The 18,674-nt window shown below is 49.6% G+C and overlaps 1 protein-coding gene across 5 annotated transcripts in view; it reads right to left on the reverse strand.

The window, feature by feature from the left end:
• PRKCE (protein kinase C epsilon) overlaps positions 1-18,674 on the reverse strand; it is a 514,046-nt gene that overhangs the window by 183,637 nt on the left and 311,735 nt on the right. For all 5 annotated transcript variants that reach the window (XM_021088294.2, XM_085019379.1, XM_085019380.1 and 2 more), the window contains 4 exons: positions 8,147-8,306; positions 5,812-5,846; positions 4,421-4,506; positions 357-486 (listed from right to left, as the gene is read on the reverse strand). In XM_021088294.2, coding sequence (XP_020943953.2) covers positions 357-486; positions 4,421-4,506; positions 5,812-5,846; positions 8,147-8,306 — 411 coding nt within the window. The remainder of the gene's footprint in view (positions 1-356; positions 487-4,420; positions 4,507-5,811; positions 5,847-8,146; positions 8,307-18,674) is intronic.

Raw genomic sequence — 18,674 nt, forward strand, 5'->3', positions numbered from 1 at the left:
AAGTGGTGACAGAAAAATACCTATGACTCACTTTGGGCCCTAACTCCAAAAGCATTTCTTCCCTTCTACCCAATGTATCTTCTCCTTCAATGATTTCTGCACTTCTGTTGTCTCATCTTGTCTCCCCGGCCTGTCGACTATCTTAAAAGGGAGAGGCATCTCCCTTCTTCAGGCTCCCTCTGCCGAGTGCCCTGGACGGTGTGCACAGAGACCTCTTAGCAAATGCCTGGCCTGTGTTCAGTCTCCGGCCAAACCCCGAAGGCACGCAGAGGCTACAAGAAGGAAGATTCTTTAAGGGGTGGGGACATCAGGGGCACAGGTGGAGGAGGGGAGGCGGGCAGGACCCAGCGCCTTACCTTTGCACTGCAGCCCCTGCCGCAAGAGGCCCCAGAGCAAGGAGCCACAGTGGTCGCAGAAGGTGGGGACCTTGTAGTTGTGGATCCCGAACTTGTGGGGCATGTTGACGCTGAACCGCTGGGAGCCCACCTGCAGGGACAACAAAACACAGGATCACTGCCAAGCTCCATGCTGTGAGAGCTGCTCCGGGAAATGAGGTGACCAGAGGCTCCTTCTCGGGGCCCTCACCCCACTCTCTCTGCCACTCTGCTGGGATGCTGTTCCCCATCCATCCCTGGGGACTCCAGGCCTCCAACTCCCACGGCACCCAGCGCTCAATCCGTACCATGCGCTTGGCCTTAGAGAGAGCTGACACTGTGTGCTTTTGAGGCTGCTAGAGCACGGAGGCACAGCTAAGCAGTCTTTTGTCAGCTCCATGGGGGATGTGGGATTCTATGAATCCAGCACAGCCAGCTGTGGGCACTGTGGGTCACAGTTATGCTAATAGAGAAGGTGCTGAGGCATCAGCTCTGGGACCACAGGTCAGGCACCACCGTACGGGTAGGCATGAACTCACAGAGGAGGGAATTAAGGTGCAGTGAGATTAAGAACAGAGTCAGAATTTGATGGCACAGGTCTAGAGTCCGAGCCCTGGCTTTTCAACGGCTGTTTTGCCACTTACTACTTGAAAGGAGTAAAGGGCAGGCCAGGCGGCAAGAGGGGAAGGGGAGGGGTGAGGGGGAGGAGCCCAGGCATCTGAACTGTGTGGGCCTGGGTCTGCCACCAGCCCCCTATGAGGTCTCAGCCAAGTTTCCTGACTTCTTAGAGTTTTGGATTCCTTACATGGCAAATAAGGACCGCACCCCCATCCCACCCAATGTCACAGGATTACAGGGTCAGTGAGATGCCGCCAGTGGAAGGGCAAGGGTTTCACAGAAGCAAGGGGTTGTCTGGGGTCTCCCGGCCCCGCGTGGAGAGGCTCTCCACCTCTACCTCAAGCGGAGCACGAACAAACCGCCCCTCTCCGAACACCAGGGGGCCACCACCTGAGACCCCCTGGGCTGCACAGAGTGTCCTTCTTGCTACTCTGGGCATGAGGGAGTGGACAGCAGGTAGCGAAAAAGCTGTCCTTGGCTCTCTGCTGCCTGGGGAGGGAAAAGCCCTCGTGGGGGGTTAAGGAGGAGGAGGGAGCTGGGCCCCGTCACGGATGTGACATGGATGGAACCCAAATGCCGGAGCCTGGCTGTGCGCACACACGCCCTCAGGGCCACTCCACTTCCTAACAAGCTCCTTATCAGCCAGCAACAAGGACTGGCCCGTCCCTGCGCTGGACCAGAGTTTTACGGAGCCCTGCCTTAGAGGCACCGGCTGCCTGCTCTTGCCCCCGTACGAGTTCCAGACATCATGCCCAGCCCCTCTCGGATGTGTGGCACAAGGGTGTCTATTTGTGAATACAGTCACGTCAACCTTACTTGGCCAGGGGACATGGGAAGTCACCGTGTCTACTCTGCTCCTGCAGATGCTATAGACATGCTGGACTGAGGCTCGTGGCCTCTCAGGATGAGCTCCCCAGGGACGTGGCAATGGCCACGGTGAAGAGGCGGGGAAGCATCCCAGGTGACTAGGAGGGTCAGACGGGGCTGGAGAGCATGTGACTCTCAGCCGCAACCACTAAGGACACTAAGGTAGCAGAGAGCCGTGAGGATGACGGCGTGAACACAAGACCAGCCCGTAGAATCAGAGTGACCGCGGGCACCTGGGAAGGCTGCCCCCGTGCAGGCAGTGGCACGGGTGTGCACAGCAGAGGGGTGGGTGAGACCAACAGAAAGAACATGGGGAGGGAAGGTAGGGGAAGAAAATAGAATTGGCAGGTTAAAAGTGAAAAGAGGGAGAGAAGGAAGGAAGGCGATGCAAAGAGAGCACATTTCTTGGTTAGTGTGGACAGGGGTGTGCGTCCTAAGTGTGACCCCACAGACACAAGACAGGGCCGGGCACCGGCTAAGGGCTCATGGTGCCAAGTTCCAGGAGCCCGTTGGCAGAGCACCTAGTCATGGGACATTAGACGCTTGGTGTTCAGAGCCAGGTGGGTTTGGGGGTGTGTGTATATATATGTGTGTGTGATGAGTGTGTATGTGCCTCACACTGCGGGGGTGAGACAAAAAAGTGAACTTAAAGATGGTCCCCTCAATGCTGCACCCGGCAGAGAGCAGGTCTGTCTCCGTGATGCGCCAGGGAGATGGCAACTCAGAGACTGGCCCCAGAGAGCATCCAGACAGGCAAGCCATCCCACCCGCTAGGAAACCCAACATGCCCTTCGTCAGTCCAAGGTGGTTTCTTTCCTGTGGGCCATATACCAAGTTTGAGAAGAAATCTCATTGGTGACTTCTTTTCACTGCTCAAGAGGCCAGGAAATGCAGTCAGAAAAACCAGGTCACAGATTAAGCTGGGTTCAGTGCATTTCAAATCTCAACCCTCCAGCCTGCATGGCATGAAGTCACAGGGACTCCCTTTAAGGAGGTGTGAAAGAGCTTAAGAGGGCTGTAGAGGTTCATGGTTGATTTAAAAAGGAAAAAAAAAAAAAAAGAAGAAGAAGAAGGATCTCTGAGAGCAGGAGTCACATATTCCTTTGTTTCTGTGGGACATGGAACACTATCTGGCATACAGGAAGTGCTCAACACCTGCTCAATAAAATGTCCATAGGAAGAAAGGCAGACAGACAGCAGGCAAACCATCTCTTTCTCTCATTTACTTGAAAAAGTCACAAGGGTTACAACAGACTTTGGACTGTGATCCTGGACCAGGAGTCAGGGGGCCCAGGAGACAGTGACTTGCAATTTCAGCTCTGACGGCAGAACCCCTGCAAATAACTTGGGTGTTTGGGGCTGTCTGCCCTACGGGGACATGGGATGTTCAATCCAAGCCTCATCCCCTTCCGCTTTCCAGAGACGGTGTGAAATCAAAAGGAGATAAAAGATGAAAAATGCTTTGGATGCCAGGATGTCCTTTGGTTGAATTATTTTTAAGAAGCAGGTAAATGCGCTCTGTAAGTCACTTATTTTGGAAGCCAAATTACAAACCCATCGGATTATTAAACCCACCCAGGGCCTCTCTCTCTGACATCCAATTCTAATGGCCTATGATTACGTAGTATTTATTTCACCGAGAATTGAAAGCACGTCAAGAAATCACCTCTTGTGAACACAGCTTCTCTCCTCTAACTTAAAAGTCCCACCTGTCATCTTCCCCAAAAGGTTTTTACATCTCTTAGCAGAACCACGCTTCTCTCTGTCACTTAGGAGAAACCTCGCTTCGAGCTGAATGTTCCTGCTGCCTTGCCCCCGACCAGGTACCCTAACAGGCAATCCAACACTCGCTTCTAAGATTAAGATGGCACAGCACAGCAGTCAAGGGCTCAGACTCTGGCGCAGACTAGCTGGGTCTGAGCATGGCTTTGTTAAGGACTCACTGGGAAGTCTGGGGCATGTTAATTTGACCTTTATCTGCCTCTCTTCTCTCTGTTGGAAAGTGAAGGTAATATCAACATGGATCTCACTGAGGTTGTTATGACATTAAATAATATATGATAAAGGGCCTAGATCAGGGCACGGTAAGTACCCAGTGAATGTCAGCTATTGTTGTTGTTGTAAGTGTTTCTCGGATTTGCTAATCCTGCTCCACTCCCCCGTCACTTCATAAAGATAAGGTTCCTGCTCGTGTGTTGTGTCTCGTACTGATTTTGAGCTGTGTGGAGCCCTTGACGTGTCAGTGAGCCCTTCACTGTTCTGATGAGACAATGACATAAAACAACTCACTTTTTCCTTGTGGGTTTTTTCGAGTGGGCATCATGCAGCCCTTGGCCTCACGTCCACACACATAAACCCAAGGCTTTAGAGCAGCACTCATTCCGTAGACTGTGCCTCACGCCGGAAGGCAGAGGACAACTCCCTTCATTTTTGATCAACACAATGAAGAAAGCAACGGGACCTCTGTGAGATAAGGTTTTTCTTGGGGACCACAGAGGAGGCAGTGGAGGGCGGGGATGGCTGTAAAGAAAGCCCAGAATGTCAATGTTATAAATATTTACCTCGTCGGGAGTTTCCTGTTTCTTTAATCCGGCGCACTTCGTAATTATGAGCTCATGGCATCGCTTGTGGACCACGCAAGTGCAAACTGCGAAGAGCAAAACACAGAGGCCTGAGCGACGAGGAGGGGCAGAAAGCTTCCATGGAGTCTCAGGGGAGGGAAGAGGGGAGCCGTGCCCCTTCCGTCGCCCAGGCTTAATGGAATGCCCTACCTCCGTGCAGTCATTTCGAAGCACTCTGCCATCAGAGCCATTAGGGCTTCCTCAATGCTCTGGAGAAGAATGGACCATTTATATTCAAAGGGCATCAGCAGTTCTCTAGTTCCAGGAGTACCGATCAATGTTCTTGCTTCTAAGTGCCAAGGTCAGGGAACAATCGCCCAGCCCGGGAGCACTGTGTACCCAGGGCACTGCCACTACCTAGGCTCCACTCAGGGTCCTATCAGGGTCAGCTGGGGTGATAGGGGTGCTGGCTGCAGGCAGATGGCTGTTTGGTGGCAGAGAAGTTCCTAAGCTTTTTCATCTGGTGGTGCCCCTTCCATGCTGCCCTTTAACATTTTCCATTTAATTTAATACTTCCCCCACAAGTAGCCTATGGCTCCGGCTTTAGGTGTCCCAGGTCAGCATGGGCAGTAGGTGTCTGAAAGTAACCCAAGAACCATTCCATGTGTGCACGCTACCCCCGGAACACAGCTGTGCCCAACAGAAGCTATGCCAGTGCCTTGGGGTCAGACTCCCGTCAACCAGAGGCTGGCCAAGGAGATGGGAGGGTCTCCTGGCTCTAATCAGAGAAGCCTCAACGTGACCTGGTCACATACCCACCCTCCAATTCTGGACAACATAACCTTGCATTTGCAGTCAGTTAACTTGGCGGGGTGGGTGGGGTGAGGGGGTGAGTGCATGACGTCAAGTGACTGTTAAATGTTTAGGAGCTAATGATGGTACAGACGAGACAAAAAAAGTACGAGCAAGGACTGTTAGTGACACAGAATGAAACAAGCTGGTGAGAGAGCTTCTTCAGGGAGTAAGAGAGTGAAGGAGCTGATGGGACAAACAGAACCTGGCTCAGGACACGGGGCAGGCGGGGGAAGGGGGGTTCAAAGAGCCTCTGACTCAAGTCTTATGTTCACAGGGAAGAAAGAATTGCTCCCCGTTCCAGCTGTACAAAAAGACTGAAACTCCTGGGACACCTGCAGACAGTGGTCCCACAGGTAGAGATGGCCAGGCAGGGACAGAGGAAAGCAGGGCCTTGCTCGGTGGAGAGGGGGCATGAGTGTGCCAAGCATGCAGGGCCTCTGAGTGTCATGCAAGCCAGCACCCACTTCCTGTGGGCGGGGGTGATCTGGATCAACCCACGGGGCCCCATGGGCTGACTTCATACAACACCCTCTTACCTTGACACTGGTATCCCTGCTTCCCTATGACACCCCTGAAAAGAAGAGCACAACCCCTTAAGAAAATGAACTTCAGCAGGTCAAAAGCCACCCAAAGCCACCCCATTCTGACCATTCCGCCACTGCCCGCGGTATACCAATGCTGCTGGGGTCCACCCAGCAGCACACTGGTCTCACTCCCACTTGTGGGATCCTTAAGATGACACCTTCTGAAGGCCCACAGAGGGCAGCCCTACCACTTGGAATGGGCACAAAGTTTGGCCAGTGTCAGGACTTGGTTTCCTATACAAACAGCCATTCTGGGGAGCCAGCCATGTTCTGGAAAGTCAGGGGGCCTCTGCTTGCTCTCTGCAGGTTTCCAGTCACCAAGCGGGCCCTCCTCTGGGGATAATCATGGAGGAGGGCTGCTGCTGGCAGGCATGTTCCCGGGCCTTCCAGAAGCAGCCAAAGATTATAGGGGGGGCCAGGGAGTCAGTCTGCCACGTACGTGAAGGCCGACACAAGTGACTCCATGGCCAGAGTAGGGTCCCCTAGGGCAGGTTTAGCCCCATCCTGGACACAGAGCAACCTAACCAATGTGGCCTAAGCCCTGTCCTCAGGATACTATTACCAACTGGTCAGCTCCTACAGTGTCCAGCCCACAGCAGAGCCAGAAGTCAGCGGGCTATGGCTAAGGAAACCTGGAGTCCAGAGGCGCTGGCCACGGGCTGAGAGGAGAGCTGAGGCTCTAAGACGCAGCTTTCAAAACCTAGTCCTCCAGTTCATGACCCAAATACAGGAGGGGAGGTCAGAGGGTTGCCAGCCCCAGGAATAAGAGGTGTCTATGGGTGGAATGGGATGTTACTTCCTTTTTTTTTTTTGTTCTTTTTGTCTTTTTAGGGCCACACTCGCAGCATATGGAGGTTCCCAGGCTAGGGCTCTAATCAGAGCCCACCAGCCTACACCACAGCCACAGCAACACAGGGTCCAAGCTGCGTATGTGACCTACACCACAGCTCACGGCAATGCCGGATCCTGGACCCACTGAGGAAGGCCAGGGATTGAACCCACAACCTCATGGTTCCTAGTCGGATTCGTTAACCACTGAGCCACGACGGGAACGCCCAGGGGAGTTACTTCTGATTCAGTCGGCTTGAGTTGGCTCTGAGCTGCGTCACCTCAGATATCTGTGTTGACCTCTGTGACTAGTTTTTCGAAAACTACCCGCATGAGAGGAGGCATTTCTGGACACGGTGGCCCGGAGAGTGCCATCTGATCGTCCCCCATCTGGGTTGATGCTGCCGTCTGGCCTCGCTCACTCTCCCCTGTGAGATCCCAGTATGTTGGCAGACTTCACAAAGCGCTAGAGAGGCTGCCAGGAGGGCTGAGCAGGAGCCATTAGTCGTACTCAGCAGGGGTGGAATCAGGCCTCTGACACTTCCGAGCTGAAGGCCTGCAGGCTAGTCTCATTGCCGAGCCTCGGTAACGAGCCTGTTGTTAGTGGCATGAGGTTCATAATACATAGCTCATAGGATGCTGGAAAGAGTTAGAGATTTCCAGTGCCAAAGAGAGATGCTGGCACGTGGTAGGTAGTCATTAAAAGTTCTCCTCTAATTCCCAAGGCCAGGGCTCCTTTATCCTTCTCTACCTCCCACATCTCTGCCTATTAAAATCGTAGTCATCATGAAAGGAGAAGGGCCACCTCCTCCAGGAAGCCTTCCCTGAGCAATCTAGCCAACGCTCCCTCTGAAATCTCAGCATCCTGGCAGCATCAGCTCTCACAGTTACTAAGAACTGCTCTGGGTTATAAATATTGGCAATCTGATGGTTTTAAAACTTATTATAAGGGAGTTGCTGTCGTGGCTCAGTGGGTTACGAAACCAACTAGTATCTGTAAGGATGCGGGTTCAATCCTTGGCCTCACTCAGTGGGTTAAAGATCCGGCATTGCTGTGAGCTGTGGTGTAGGTCACAGATGAGGCTCGGATCTGGTGTTGCTGTGGCTCTGGCGTAGGCTGGCAGCAACAGCTCCGATTAGACCCCTAGCCTGCGAACCTCCATATGCCGCAGGTACCGCCCTAGAAAGACAAAAAAACAAAATAAAAGAAAAATAAAAGAAACACACTACCATTATAAAAATCTTAAATACAGTCATCAGGAACCACAGTTCCTTCTTTCCTTTTATCCCCCCAGGCACCAAACACTTAACCTTTTAGAAAAGTGTTCTATAGTCAAATAAAGAAATAAAGCGCATCAGCATTTTGCACATAGCTTCTCATCTCTCAACCCGTTCCCATGCTTCTTGCTGCTGAGAAGGCATAACTAACTAGAGGTTGCTGAGAGAGAGGGGGCCTTACCAGATGAAATCTCTGCAGTGGGAGCAGTAGGTGGGCTGCCGAAGGTAGGTGGCCATGAACTTGTGGCCGTTGACCTGGTGGACTCTGCGCCTGACCGCCCCCTGCCGCTTCCTGGGCCGCATGCGCTCCCGGAACACGCGTTCTTCATTGTCTTTAGGGGCTGGAGGAGGATAAGAGCAGAGAAGAAAGCATGGGCAGGGTTAGTGCACCTTGAAAATAACTTCCTGCGGGGTGGGCTTCTCCAGCCAAGGGGACCTGGAGGTGGGAGGCAGCCTCCGTCGGCGGAGGGATTCAGGGGTGCGAGGAGCCTCACTGTTCAGCTCCAGCAGCGAGCATCGCATGTTGGGAAGGCCCAGTCTGTGCACTCGCCCTGGGCAGCTGCACTGAGCATCCATCCCAGTCCCGTTCCAGCTCCAGGTGAGGCCGCTCCGCTCCGCCCCACTCCAGCTACATGTTGCAAGGGTGTGGGGTGGAAAGGCTCAAGGTTCAAAGCTTGCTAAAACTTGTGAGCTGTGTGACCTTGGACGGCTGGTGTTCCTCACCCCGGGCCTCTCCGGGCACTGTCCTCTGTCAATGGGGTGATGCTTGTGGGCCCCAAGGGCCACTGCCCAGAGGAGGCAAAGGTGTGACTCTGCTCTGCACCCAGCTGCCTGGCTCAGAGAAGCAGCTGTCTCATAAACCTGGCTTTTCTACATCATCCTTCTTACCTCGGCAGGACAAGGAAGAAGCCTTTCCCCAAAGGCTAAAAGGAGAGGGAAACAGGACACTGAAAGCAGTTTCCAGAAGGCTCAAGACCCACCCCCGTGGGTTTTGAGACCCTACTGGAGACCGAAAGAGTTTCCTCACGTCTTCCTTCCCTGCCCCTCAAAGACTGTCCCAGACCTAAGAATGCCCTGCAAAGGGACAACAAAAAACGATGACGGTAATTGTTAGGGACTGAACATCAGCCACCACCACCCCGGCCCCGCCCCACCAAATTCATACGACGAAACTCTAAACCCCAGTGCAATAGTGTGGAGGGGGGAGCCTTTGGGAGGTTAATTAGGTTTAGATGCAGGCACGAGGGTGGGGCCCCCACGATGGGATTATACCCTTACATGAAAAGACCTGAGCTGGCTCACTCTCTGCCACATGAGGACACAATGAGAGGGCGGCTGTCGACAAGCCCGGAAGAGCATCCTCACCAGAACCCCACCATGCTGGCCTCTTTATCTTGGGCTTCCAGCCTCCGGAACGGTGAGACATACATTTCTGTCCCAGCCTGTGGTATTTTGTCACGGCCGCCTGAGCAGACTAACACAGTGAGGCTGAGAGCTAACTTTCATTGAGGGCTTACACTGTGGCAGGTGCTATGCTCAATGCATTACATGCAGTACCTCGCTGATTCTTGACAACCACCCTACCTGAAGGCAGCTGCTTTTACCCTCGTTTTGCAGGTTCAAGCAACCTGTTTCCTTTAACACAGCTCTCTGGTGGTGGAGCCCAGAATCTAAACCAAAGAGGTGAGGGTTCCACTGGCCACACGCTGCCCTGAGGGACAGCCCACTCTCCCTACCGCAAGTCCCTAAAGCTCTCACCCGGAAGAGCTGAACTGCCTGTGGCTCCCCCAAGGGCAGAGGACACAGGTTATGGGTCTCCTGCCAGGCTCCTGGCACTCTCAGGCAGGCCCTGGCAGGTCCCCAGCATGGCACAACTGAACATGCATGCACTGGGAAAGCTCCATGCCTTCCCCCATTCCTTCTGCACCAGCCAGTGTCTGACTCCCCAGCATAACAGTGTCAACAGTCCTTGGGGGGAAGAATCTTTTCTTCCTCTTGGAATATAAGGTTCCCTGCCGCTGAGGTCACATGTAAGAGCCAAACGTCTGCTTAATCCAAGGGCATCTTGTCCATCTAGAGAAGGGAGGGGTGGAGAGAAAGTCACACTGAAGGAGAAAAAGGGCGAGAACAACAGGGAGCAAATGCCCAGCGTGTGCTTTTAGAGGGAGGCCGCCCCCAAGAAAATAGGCAGAGCTCCCGATTGGCTGGGAGGCGGCCCTCAGTGCTCCCAAGCTGTATCCTCAGCATGGCCCGGTGACCCAGATAGGGGTCTGTTCCTGGGCCCCCTGCTTCCTGGCCCCCAGCCTGCCTGGCTTTCCTTTTTACACGGGGCTTATTGTTTCAAAAAGGTCTCTGACATTGTCCACCTTCTGGGTATAGAAAGCCCACCGCCTCCTACTTGGCCACAACCTAAGGAGTGAGACTCAGCCGAGCAAATTCTCATGGGAAGATCCCAAATCTAACACAACGTCTACACGCATGACTAACAAGTATACACATGACAATCATCATGTAATTGCACAATTAGAGGTGATTTTCACTTCTGCTTCATATTTTCAGTATATTTCAAATATTCTATTTTTATAATCTGGGGGAAAAAAAACAGTATCAAAAAACCCCCAAATCTTTTCAATAGTCCTTACTTGCCACAAACCTGATCTACAAAAATCCAAACCCCCCAGTTCGACCCTGGGCAGCTCAGGCCAGGGGTTGGGAGTTCTCTTTGTACGAGGCATCCTTCCAATCCCTTCACAGAAGTCACCATGGAATGTATGTCAACAGTAAGCCTTAATGCATCTTAAGATGAAATTTGATTTACAAATCCCTCGGACTGACTGGTTATTTTGATCCTGGAAAACTGTGTTTTAATTTAAAATGGTGAGGAGTCCGATCTAGTTTTCTCAAGGGAATGCTGCCATAATGGGGGTGATAGGGGTCCCTGAGGGCCTTATTTCTCAACTTTTTACAGCAACCAAACTGAAAGCTCTAAACGGTTTGCACTGATTTAATAGCAGAGTGCAGCAACCAATTAATTTAACTCCATTTACTTTCAAAGCCCTCTAGTGGGGTGCACTCACACCTGGAGAGAAGCTTCTTAAAGTCTATAGGGGGTGGGGGTGGGAGGATGGGAAGGTCTTGGGCAAAGGTTCGACAGAGGGCCAAGGATAACTCTTGCTTATCCAGATGGTGGGGTCTGTCTGGTCAAACTTCCCCAGAGCGTTCTGCTACTCCCACCCACAGCCCGTGTGCACTGCTGTCTAACACGTGGGAAATGAGAGGCTACAGGAGAGGCAGAACACAGGTAAACTTCGTGCTCCAAGGAGGCCTGCAGATGAGGCTGCAGGAGAAAGGGGGTGGGGCCCTGGCTGATGAAAACACCCCCATTCCACATACTTCTGGACAGGGAAGCCTCAAGATTCCACTGCCCTGGAGAACCTCCCTGTTGAGCCTGGAGTCACTGCTAGAAATGGATCCTTCAGCAGTTCCTCCTTTGGTGAGGGATCTCTATTCAAATGCAGCTTCCAAGGGGCAGGGGTTAGGCATTGTGTGTGTGTATATATGTAAGAGAAAGTGCATGGTGTGCATGTAAAAGTATAGATTTATAGGAGTCCCTGTCACGGCTCAGTGGAAACGAATCTGACTAGCATCCAAGAGGACACAGGTTCAATCCCCGGCCTTGCTCAGTGGGTTAAGGATCTGGCATTGCTGTGAGCTATAGTGTAGGTGGCAGGTGCCACTCAGATCCCGAGTTACTGTGGCTGTGGCATAGGCTGGCAGCTACAGCTCCAACTGGACCCTTAGCCTAGGAACCTCCATATGCTGAGGGGCGGCCCTAAAAAAGCCAAAAAAAAAAAAGATTTATAAATGTATAGACATATTTTTGTGTATAATATCAATATACTATATATCCAATATATCATGTATAATTTATATATTACATAATTACATATAATATAGCATGATATATTAATATCATTAGCATAATATGATTAACTACAACATACATGATTATACTAATAATAATATATTGTTATATAATATGCAACATATGAGATATATATATATATATATATATATATATATATATATATATATATAGGTTGGCTGAACCATAGTTTGAACTTCACACCTAAAAACTTCAGCTTTATCTCCTAAGAACAAAGACAGTCTCTTTAACATAACCACAGTATCAAAATCAAGAAATTTAACATTGATTTTACATTATCCAACATACAGTTCATATCCAAATCTCCCTGATTGTCCCCAAAATGTCCTTTATTGTTGCTGCTGTTTTTAGAAGTCTAATCTAGGAGCTAATTAGAGCTCATACATAGGATCTGGTTGCCATGTCTCTTTAGTGTCCTAATAGAGAACAATTTTTTTTGACACTTTTCCTTTTTATGATACTTTTATGAAAATATACAAACTGTCTTACTATGTGAATTTGTCTGTTCCCTTTTGCTTAGTTTCCAATTCAAGGGCAAATGTACAACAGAGGTCTACATATCAGCAAATCCAAATACATTCATCAAGATCATTATAGATAAATGTGTAAACGACATGAACATAAAATTCATAGGAGGACAAATAAAATATTCACTCTTACTAGGAATTCTTAAAATGTAAACTAAAGCAGTCTCGACATACCACTGACATACCATTTAATGCCTAATAAAGAAACACATTTGTTTTAAAATGGTATTATCAGCTCCCGGGAAGGCAGCTATGAAGCTGATTTATTTATTCACTGCTAGAGGCAATGTCACATAATATTTTCAGAAGCAATATTACCATACATAGCAAACATCACAAAGAGATTCATATCCTTTGATTAGGTGATTCCTTAGGCATTAACTCCTAAGTCAATAACTAACAGAAACTAAAAGCTGTACCCTTATAACATAGATGTTCCCCACCACATGCCTCATCAGCCATCAAACAGAAATAACTTGATCGTCTCACATTAGGAGAATGGCCCAGTGAATTATGTTACAGCCATAGAAATTTTTCAATGGTGAGGAAAGACTGCATAGGAATATGGGGAGACATGGTACAATATTGCGAAAACACAAGGCACAGTATACAACCCTATGTAAGACATATGCGCAGGCTGAAGGTCACATAAAAGAATTATGATGACATACTAGGATGATGGGGATCGTACATTTTTATATTTGAAAAAATCTTTTCTAATGCTCTTTAATGACTTTCTGCCTAAAGCATTAGGTACTGAAAGGGCCCCTCCTGCTGTGGGAGTGGGGAGCTACATGGCATGGATGAGGAAGAAAGGGCACCAGATGTTAGCATGGAGAGCAGGAGAGAAATGATACATTTCATCAGCTTCCCAATTGCCTGTGGTTCTGAGCTGAGGGAAGAGTTACCCAGCCTGCTCCTATGCCTGTGACTTGCTCTGAAGGATGCTCTGCGCTCTCATTGGATGCACTCAGCCACGCCCACCTGGGTGATGTATCATTTACTGCAGCTCATGAGGCAAAACCAACACTGGCCTTCCTTCCAGAGGGCCCTTCCAGCCCTGCACAGACTGTCTCATGGCTGCATCTGCCACACAGTAGAAGGAGTGACCCAAGTCAGGAGGAGCCAGCACAAAGTTGGATAACTCCTGTGATACTTTCCGTGGAAATGAAGACCGGTCAGATATCCAGCAAGAGTTCACCAAGGCATAAAGCTAAGGAGACACCCTATGAAGAAGCTACGAGATCCTCAGTAACCCCAACCTCCAACAACACTCCAGGAATGTTTTTTTCCTTGGTTTGGTTTGCCTGTAAGCTCAAACTCCTCGGGGCTTCTACATCAATGAGTATCTTACAACCCCAACACTCAGAAGACTCTATGACAGGTTGCAGGCAGGTGGCGGGAGAAGCAAAAAGATCCCACACCTCAACAATTATTCTGTTCATCAATCTCACCCGGCCCCTCTTCCTTGGCTGAGACTTCTCAGTCTAGACCAGAAGGACACGCACAGACATAGGGAGAGGCAGCCCCTGGCACCAAGCTCTCTGCCGTCTCTCCTGGCCAGTCTGATTATTGAAGGCATCACTGCTTCATCACCACCTCCCTCATTCCATCTCACCTTCTCCTGCACAAAAAGGGGGCTGAGCTGACAGGACTGAACACTGTTCCCAACCCAAAGTCGTAAATACCCTTAGTCTCAGTGCTCTTGGAATGTTTTTCATTTAGAGAACAGCTTGAAATGCTGTTAGGGAATTTCTAACAGGTTCAAACTTATGACCTCCCAGATGGCAGCTCTTCCTCCCAGGTTATGTGTATCAAGGACACATGCCCAATAATCAACAGTGCCCACTCTTGACCTGGGAGCCTGGACCTAGAAAGACCAACATGCATGACCAGCCACCTCTGGGCACCACTGTCATAACTCACTGCAGGATGGTCACCTACTCTTGATGTTCGGGGCATGCAGGAGTCTTTCCCACAAGCTGGGATGCCATGGGGGGGTCTTCTTTATTTTTCCTGAATTCTCTCTTATGACCTTCTCTTTCTACCAGTATGGTTGAATGAAGAACTAGGAGACAAATTTTGCTTTTGCCTCCAATTTGCTTTATGACCTAGACCAAGTCATTTACTCTCTTTGGGGCTCCGTTTTCTCATTCATCAAGCAAAGGTGGTGCAATGGCTCTGCCTAAACACTAAGATGACACATTCTCTCGCCCAGGTGCCAACATAACATCTCTTTACTACAGGAGAATAAAACGGCCTCACCCCCAACCCGGCCCCTGCTGGGGTCTGCAGCTGCCACTGTGAGTAAAAGAGGGGTCATGGGCATTGCCTTCCCCACCCCATCCATCAGGGGCTCTGAAGAAGCTGACTCCATCCTCAGACTTGGTGAACTCTTGGGAAGACCAGGCTGGGCAAGGAGGGCTGACTCAGCTCCAGCACAAAGCAGTAAGAAATATGACTCATTTGAGAAAAGGCTAGGAAACTCCTCAGAAGGATTTTCTTGGATCCCAAGCAAAGAATGAATCCAGTCCTTAAGGCAGGTTATTTCACAACACAAAGTAAATGATTCAACCATCCTGGCATTTTTGTCTAAATAGCTGTCAAATTTTAGATAATTCAGAAGCTGGAAAATAACAGCTACCATGTATGGGGCCCCCCCGCCAAGTGCCATTCTAAGCATCTTACATCAGAGGTACTATTCTATGTGCAAGGCACTCTTATGTTATATACCCATGAGGTTCTGTTACACAGACACCAGGTATCATTACATATGCACGAGACATTATTACATACATATCTGTAAGCGACTTACACCCTCTAATATCAAGAGGTGGTACTATTCTTGACTTACGGATAAAGAAATCCAGGCCCCAAGAGGTTGGGTATCTCATTTGTTCAAGGGCACACAGCTAACAGTGAGTGTCAGTTCAAGAATTCCCACCCTGACCCATCCATCCATCCACACCTCCCAAGGATGCGGAATAGCCTGGGACCTCTGCCAGGGGGAATGGAAGCCTCTTCCTGGCTGCGGTGCACGACTCTCCACACATTCCCCCAGCTCTCCTCCAGAGACTTAGAAACGACAGCTAAACACAACTTTGTAAGTCAACTATACCCCCAAAAAATTTGTTAAAAAGAGAAAAGACAGCTAAAGGGGATTAATGAATTCATAATGTACCCACAGAATAGAATTCAACACAATGGTTTTGAAAAGTCCACATGCTAAGTCCCCCGAGAAACACTAAGTAGAAAAAGAACTAAGAGACGTGTGTATAGTGTGTATGTGTACACAATGAGAAAGAGAAAAGGATAAATGCACTCAAATGACATGGGCAGAAATACACACTGAAGCTTTCTGAAGGGTAAAAAAATAACCGTACATCCTAAAAGATGGGTATTACGTGGATGCTGGATGCCAGGCCCTGTTCTGGGCACAGACTCTTGGCCACCATGGATGGACTATAGCCGCTCTCTAAATTGTTGTACTTGGATATTTTGGATTTGGTCCTTAATAGATAGGTCCCCACTAACAAAGCTGGGAATGACCGTGATAGCCCCGACAGTGGTGGTTATGATGGGGAAGGGGTGCTCCTGACAGAGGCGAGATGGAACCTTCCCCACTCGGTCTCTGAGGACTTTTACTTCAGTCTCCCCCTCAGTCAATCTCCAGGTTGACTTTTTGGACTTACTGTAAAAAAACACAAGATCAACAGCAACAGAGCGACAACAAAAAAACCAATGAGGTACTGAGACTTGAAGAAGCGGCACATTTGCCCTTTATTTTCCATGAGGAAAATGGATGATGATAGTTTCAAGTAAAATAAATGCCACATGACAGTGAGTTTTTAACGATTAAGTAAATATTTATGTGATACCAAAGACTGTGTCCTACATGTTGTCCTCACACAATACATTGCAGAAAATTTCTGTTCAAAACAGGAAAGAGGAAACAGCAATGAATTGCTTGAGAGAGATCAGACTTAGGCTATCTAAATCTTCCCAGAGAGCCACACGGCATGAATCAAAAATAAAAATCCTTAAAAAAAACACACACACACACACACAAAAAAAAAAACAAAAAGCAGAAATGTCCAGGAGGAGAGGCTTGGCATGGTCCTCGTGCGTTATTCCGTGTGTAATCTAAACAGGAGAGCACGGTGGCATTTCAAGATTAGCATCTCACATTTAAAGTAAGCCATCTCCTTCTCTCTCGTCTTTTCTCTCTGAATGATCTGGTCTGTGTTCATGGCAGGATGTATGCTCTGTCCGCTGATGAAAACAAAAAACTTTTAGCTAGTGTGCACTTTGTAGCGGGAAAGAATGTGAAAAATGTGGATGCTTGACAGAGTAGGGAGCATAGTGTAAACTGAGGTCCAACACGGTGGCAGGACAATGGGATGGTCGCTGAGGAAGAGAGCCTCAGGGAGAAGGGGAGGGCAGCCCCCAGTCCCACGACCCAGGCTCTGCTGCGACATACGTGGGAACACAGAGAAGCCCTGAACAAGGTGGGTCATGCCGAAGCAGGCAGTGCCCAGGCTCCGTGCCTCCTGCCTGTCCACATTCATTCATCCCCCCCACCCCAAACCCCATTCACAGTTACATGCGGGAGTCGCCTGGGAGCTGCTGCGCACACTTCTGGTACCCAGGAAAAGTCACTGCTTGCCAGGAGAAAAACCACACAGCAAAACCCCTCCAGGCAGGCCTGCTAAATGCTCAAAGAGCCTTCTCATCCCGGGAAATTAGCCAAGTAGGGCACCAGCCAAGGGTGGGGCCAGAGTCCTCGCTGGGGCCAGCGATGGGTCCTGTGATTCACATCCCAGGAAACCTAGCTGTTGCTGAACTCCTGATTACCTGAGCCCCGTGGAGCTCGTGGCCATGAGCTCATGTTTCTAAAATGCTCTATTAGAAAATGCCTGTGGGGGAGCAGTCACAGAAGTCTTAGCCAGGACTCTGACCTCTGTCAAGTCCCAGGGGCTACTTAGCAATCATAGGGAGGGGGGTGTCATTTGCCAAGTGAAAGGTGACGACCCCTCCTCTTTTCAAATATGTAATAAGGCTTTTAATGCCACAGGCACCCCAGACAAAAAGGCTATGGGATTATTGACTGAAAACCCCCCAGCCAGCCAGTGCTGTTGATACCAGCTGTTCCACATCTTCCAGTCGGCGGCAGGCAGGATTCAGGAAGGTTCAAGCAGAATGCACTGAAAATCACACCCTCTCATGCCAAGTGGCCCCTTCCCGCCTCATCCCAGGCTCCCCAGAGCTTCTCAAAAGTAAGTACCTGCACCATTTCCCAAAATACCAAACACTGAACTCACTTTGTTTTCTTCAAACTCCTTTGTGGGCTAAGGCAGTTGTGTACCGCTGCTAGTATTTTAAAGCTGAAATTCCAAAGAAAAACCATAGCCCTTCCCAGAGGGATCTAGGAGTCCTGAGCACAGTTCCCAGGAAGTTGGCCAGGTCGTTATTTCTTACCAGACTACCTGGGAAGGAAGAATACTTTCAGGAGAGTCAAGGTAAAAACAAGAAAACAACAAGGTCAATGAAAGACCCATAAGACAAAGGAGATGGAGAAAGAAGTTACAAGAAGTAAAGATGACAATTATCAAAGCACCAAGTCCAGGCCGGTCATTGGCCAAAAGAGCCCTACAAGCTTCCCAGAGAGCAGGTGGTTCCCTGTCTTACTCTCCCCATCCTGTGGTCCTTACTGACCAGGAGGTGAGCCCCCCTTCCTCCCAGTAACCCAGGCCCCAGGGCAGGGTGTTAGGGGAATGGACCTTCCTTAGGAGGCTTAACATAGGTGAACAAGCCCCAGATCCTTGTACAGAAACAGCCACCATCATCTGGTGCCTGCAGAACTTATATCTTTCCCCTGGCTTCAAAAGATTACTTCAATTTTTCCTGATGGGTCTTATGGTCCACTGAGACTGTGACCAGAACTCTACATGTGGAGAGAGGGATGAAGAGGTCAAAAACAATAATGTTTTTAATAACAGAAAGCAAATCATCCCTTAATCCAACTCTATGCTGCTTCAAGGTTCACAGGCTCTGACCACACACACACACACACACACACACACTCACACACTCACACAGTTTCCCGCCTCCCTGCAGCTAACACCTCAGTGTTGCCAGCCGGGGAACACTGCAGTCCAGAAAAACTAATGAATTCCAAGAATTGCCTCTTAGAGCCTCAGAAACACCTCTCTCTCCATGAGCTGTCTTCTATAGTG

This window comes from Sus scrofa, chromosome 3 (genome assembly GCF_054392235.1).
Source record: "Sus scrofa isolate SSC_HxYL_T2T_F1_AM1 chromosome 3, Sscrofa_HxYL_maternal_Yorkshire_Landrace_v2.0, whole genome shotgun sequence".
NCBI classification, from domain to species: domain Eukaryota; kingdom Metazoa; phylum Chordata; class Mammalia; order Artiodactyla; family Suidae; genus Sus; species Sus scrofa.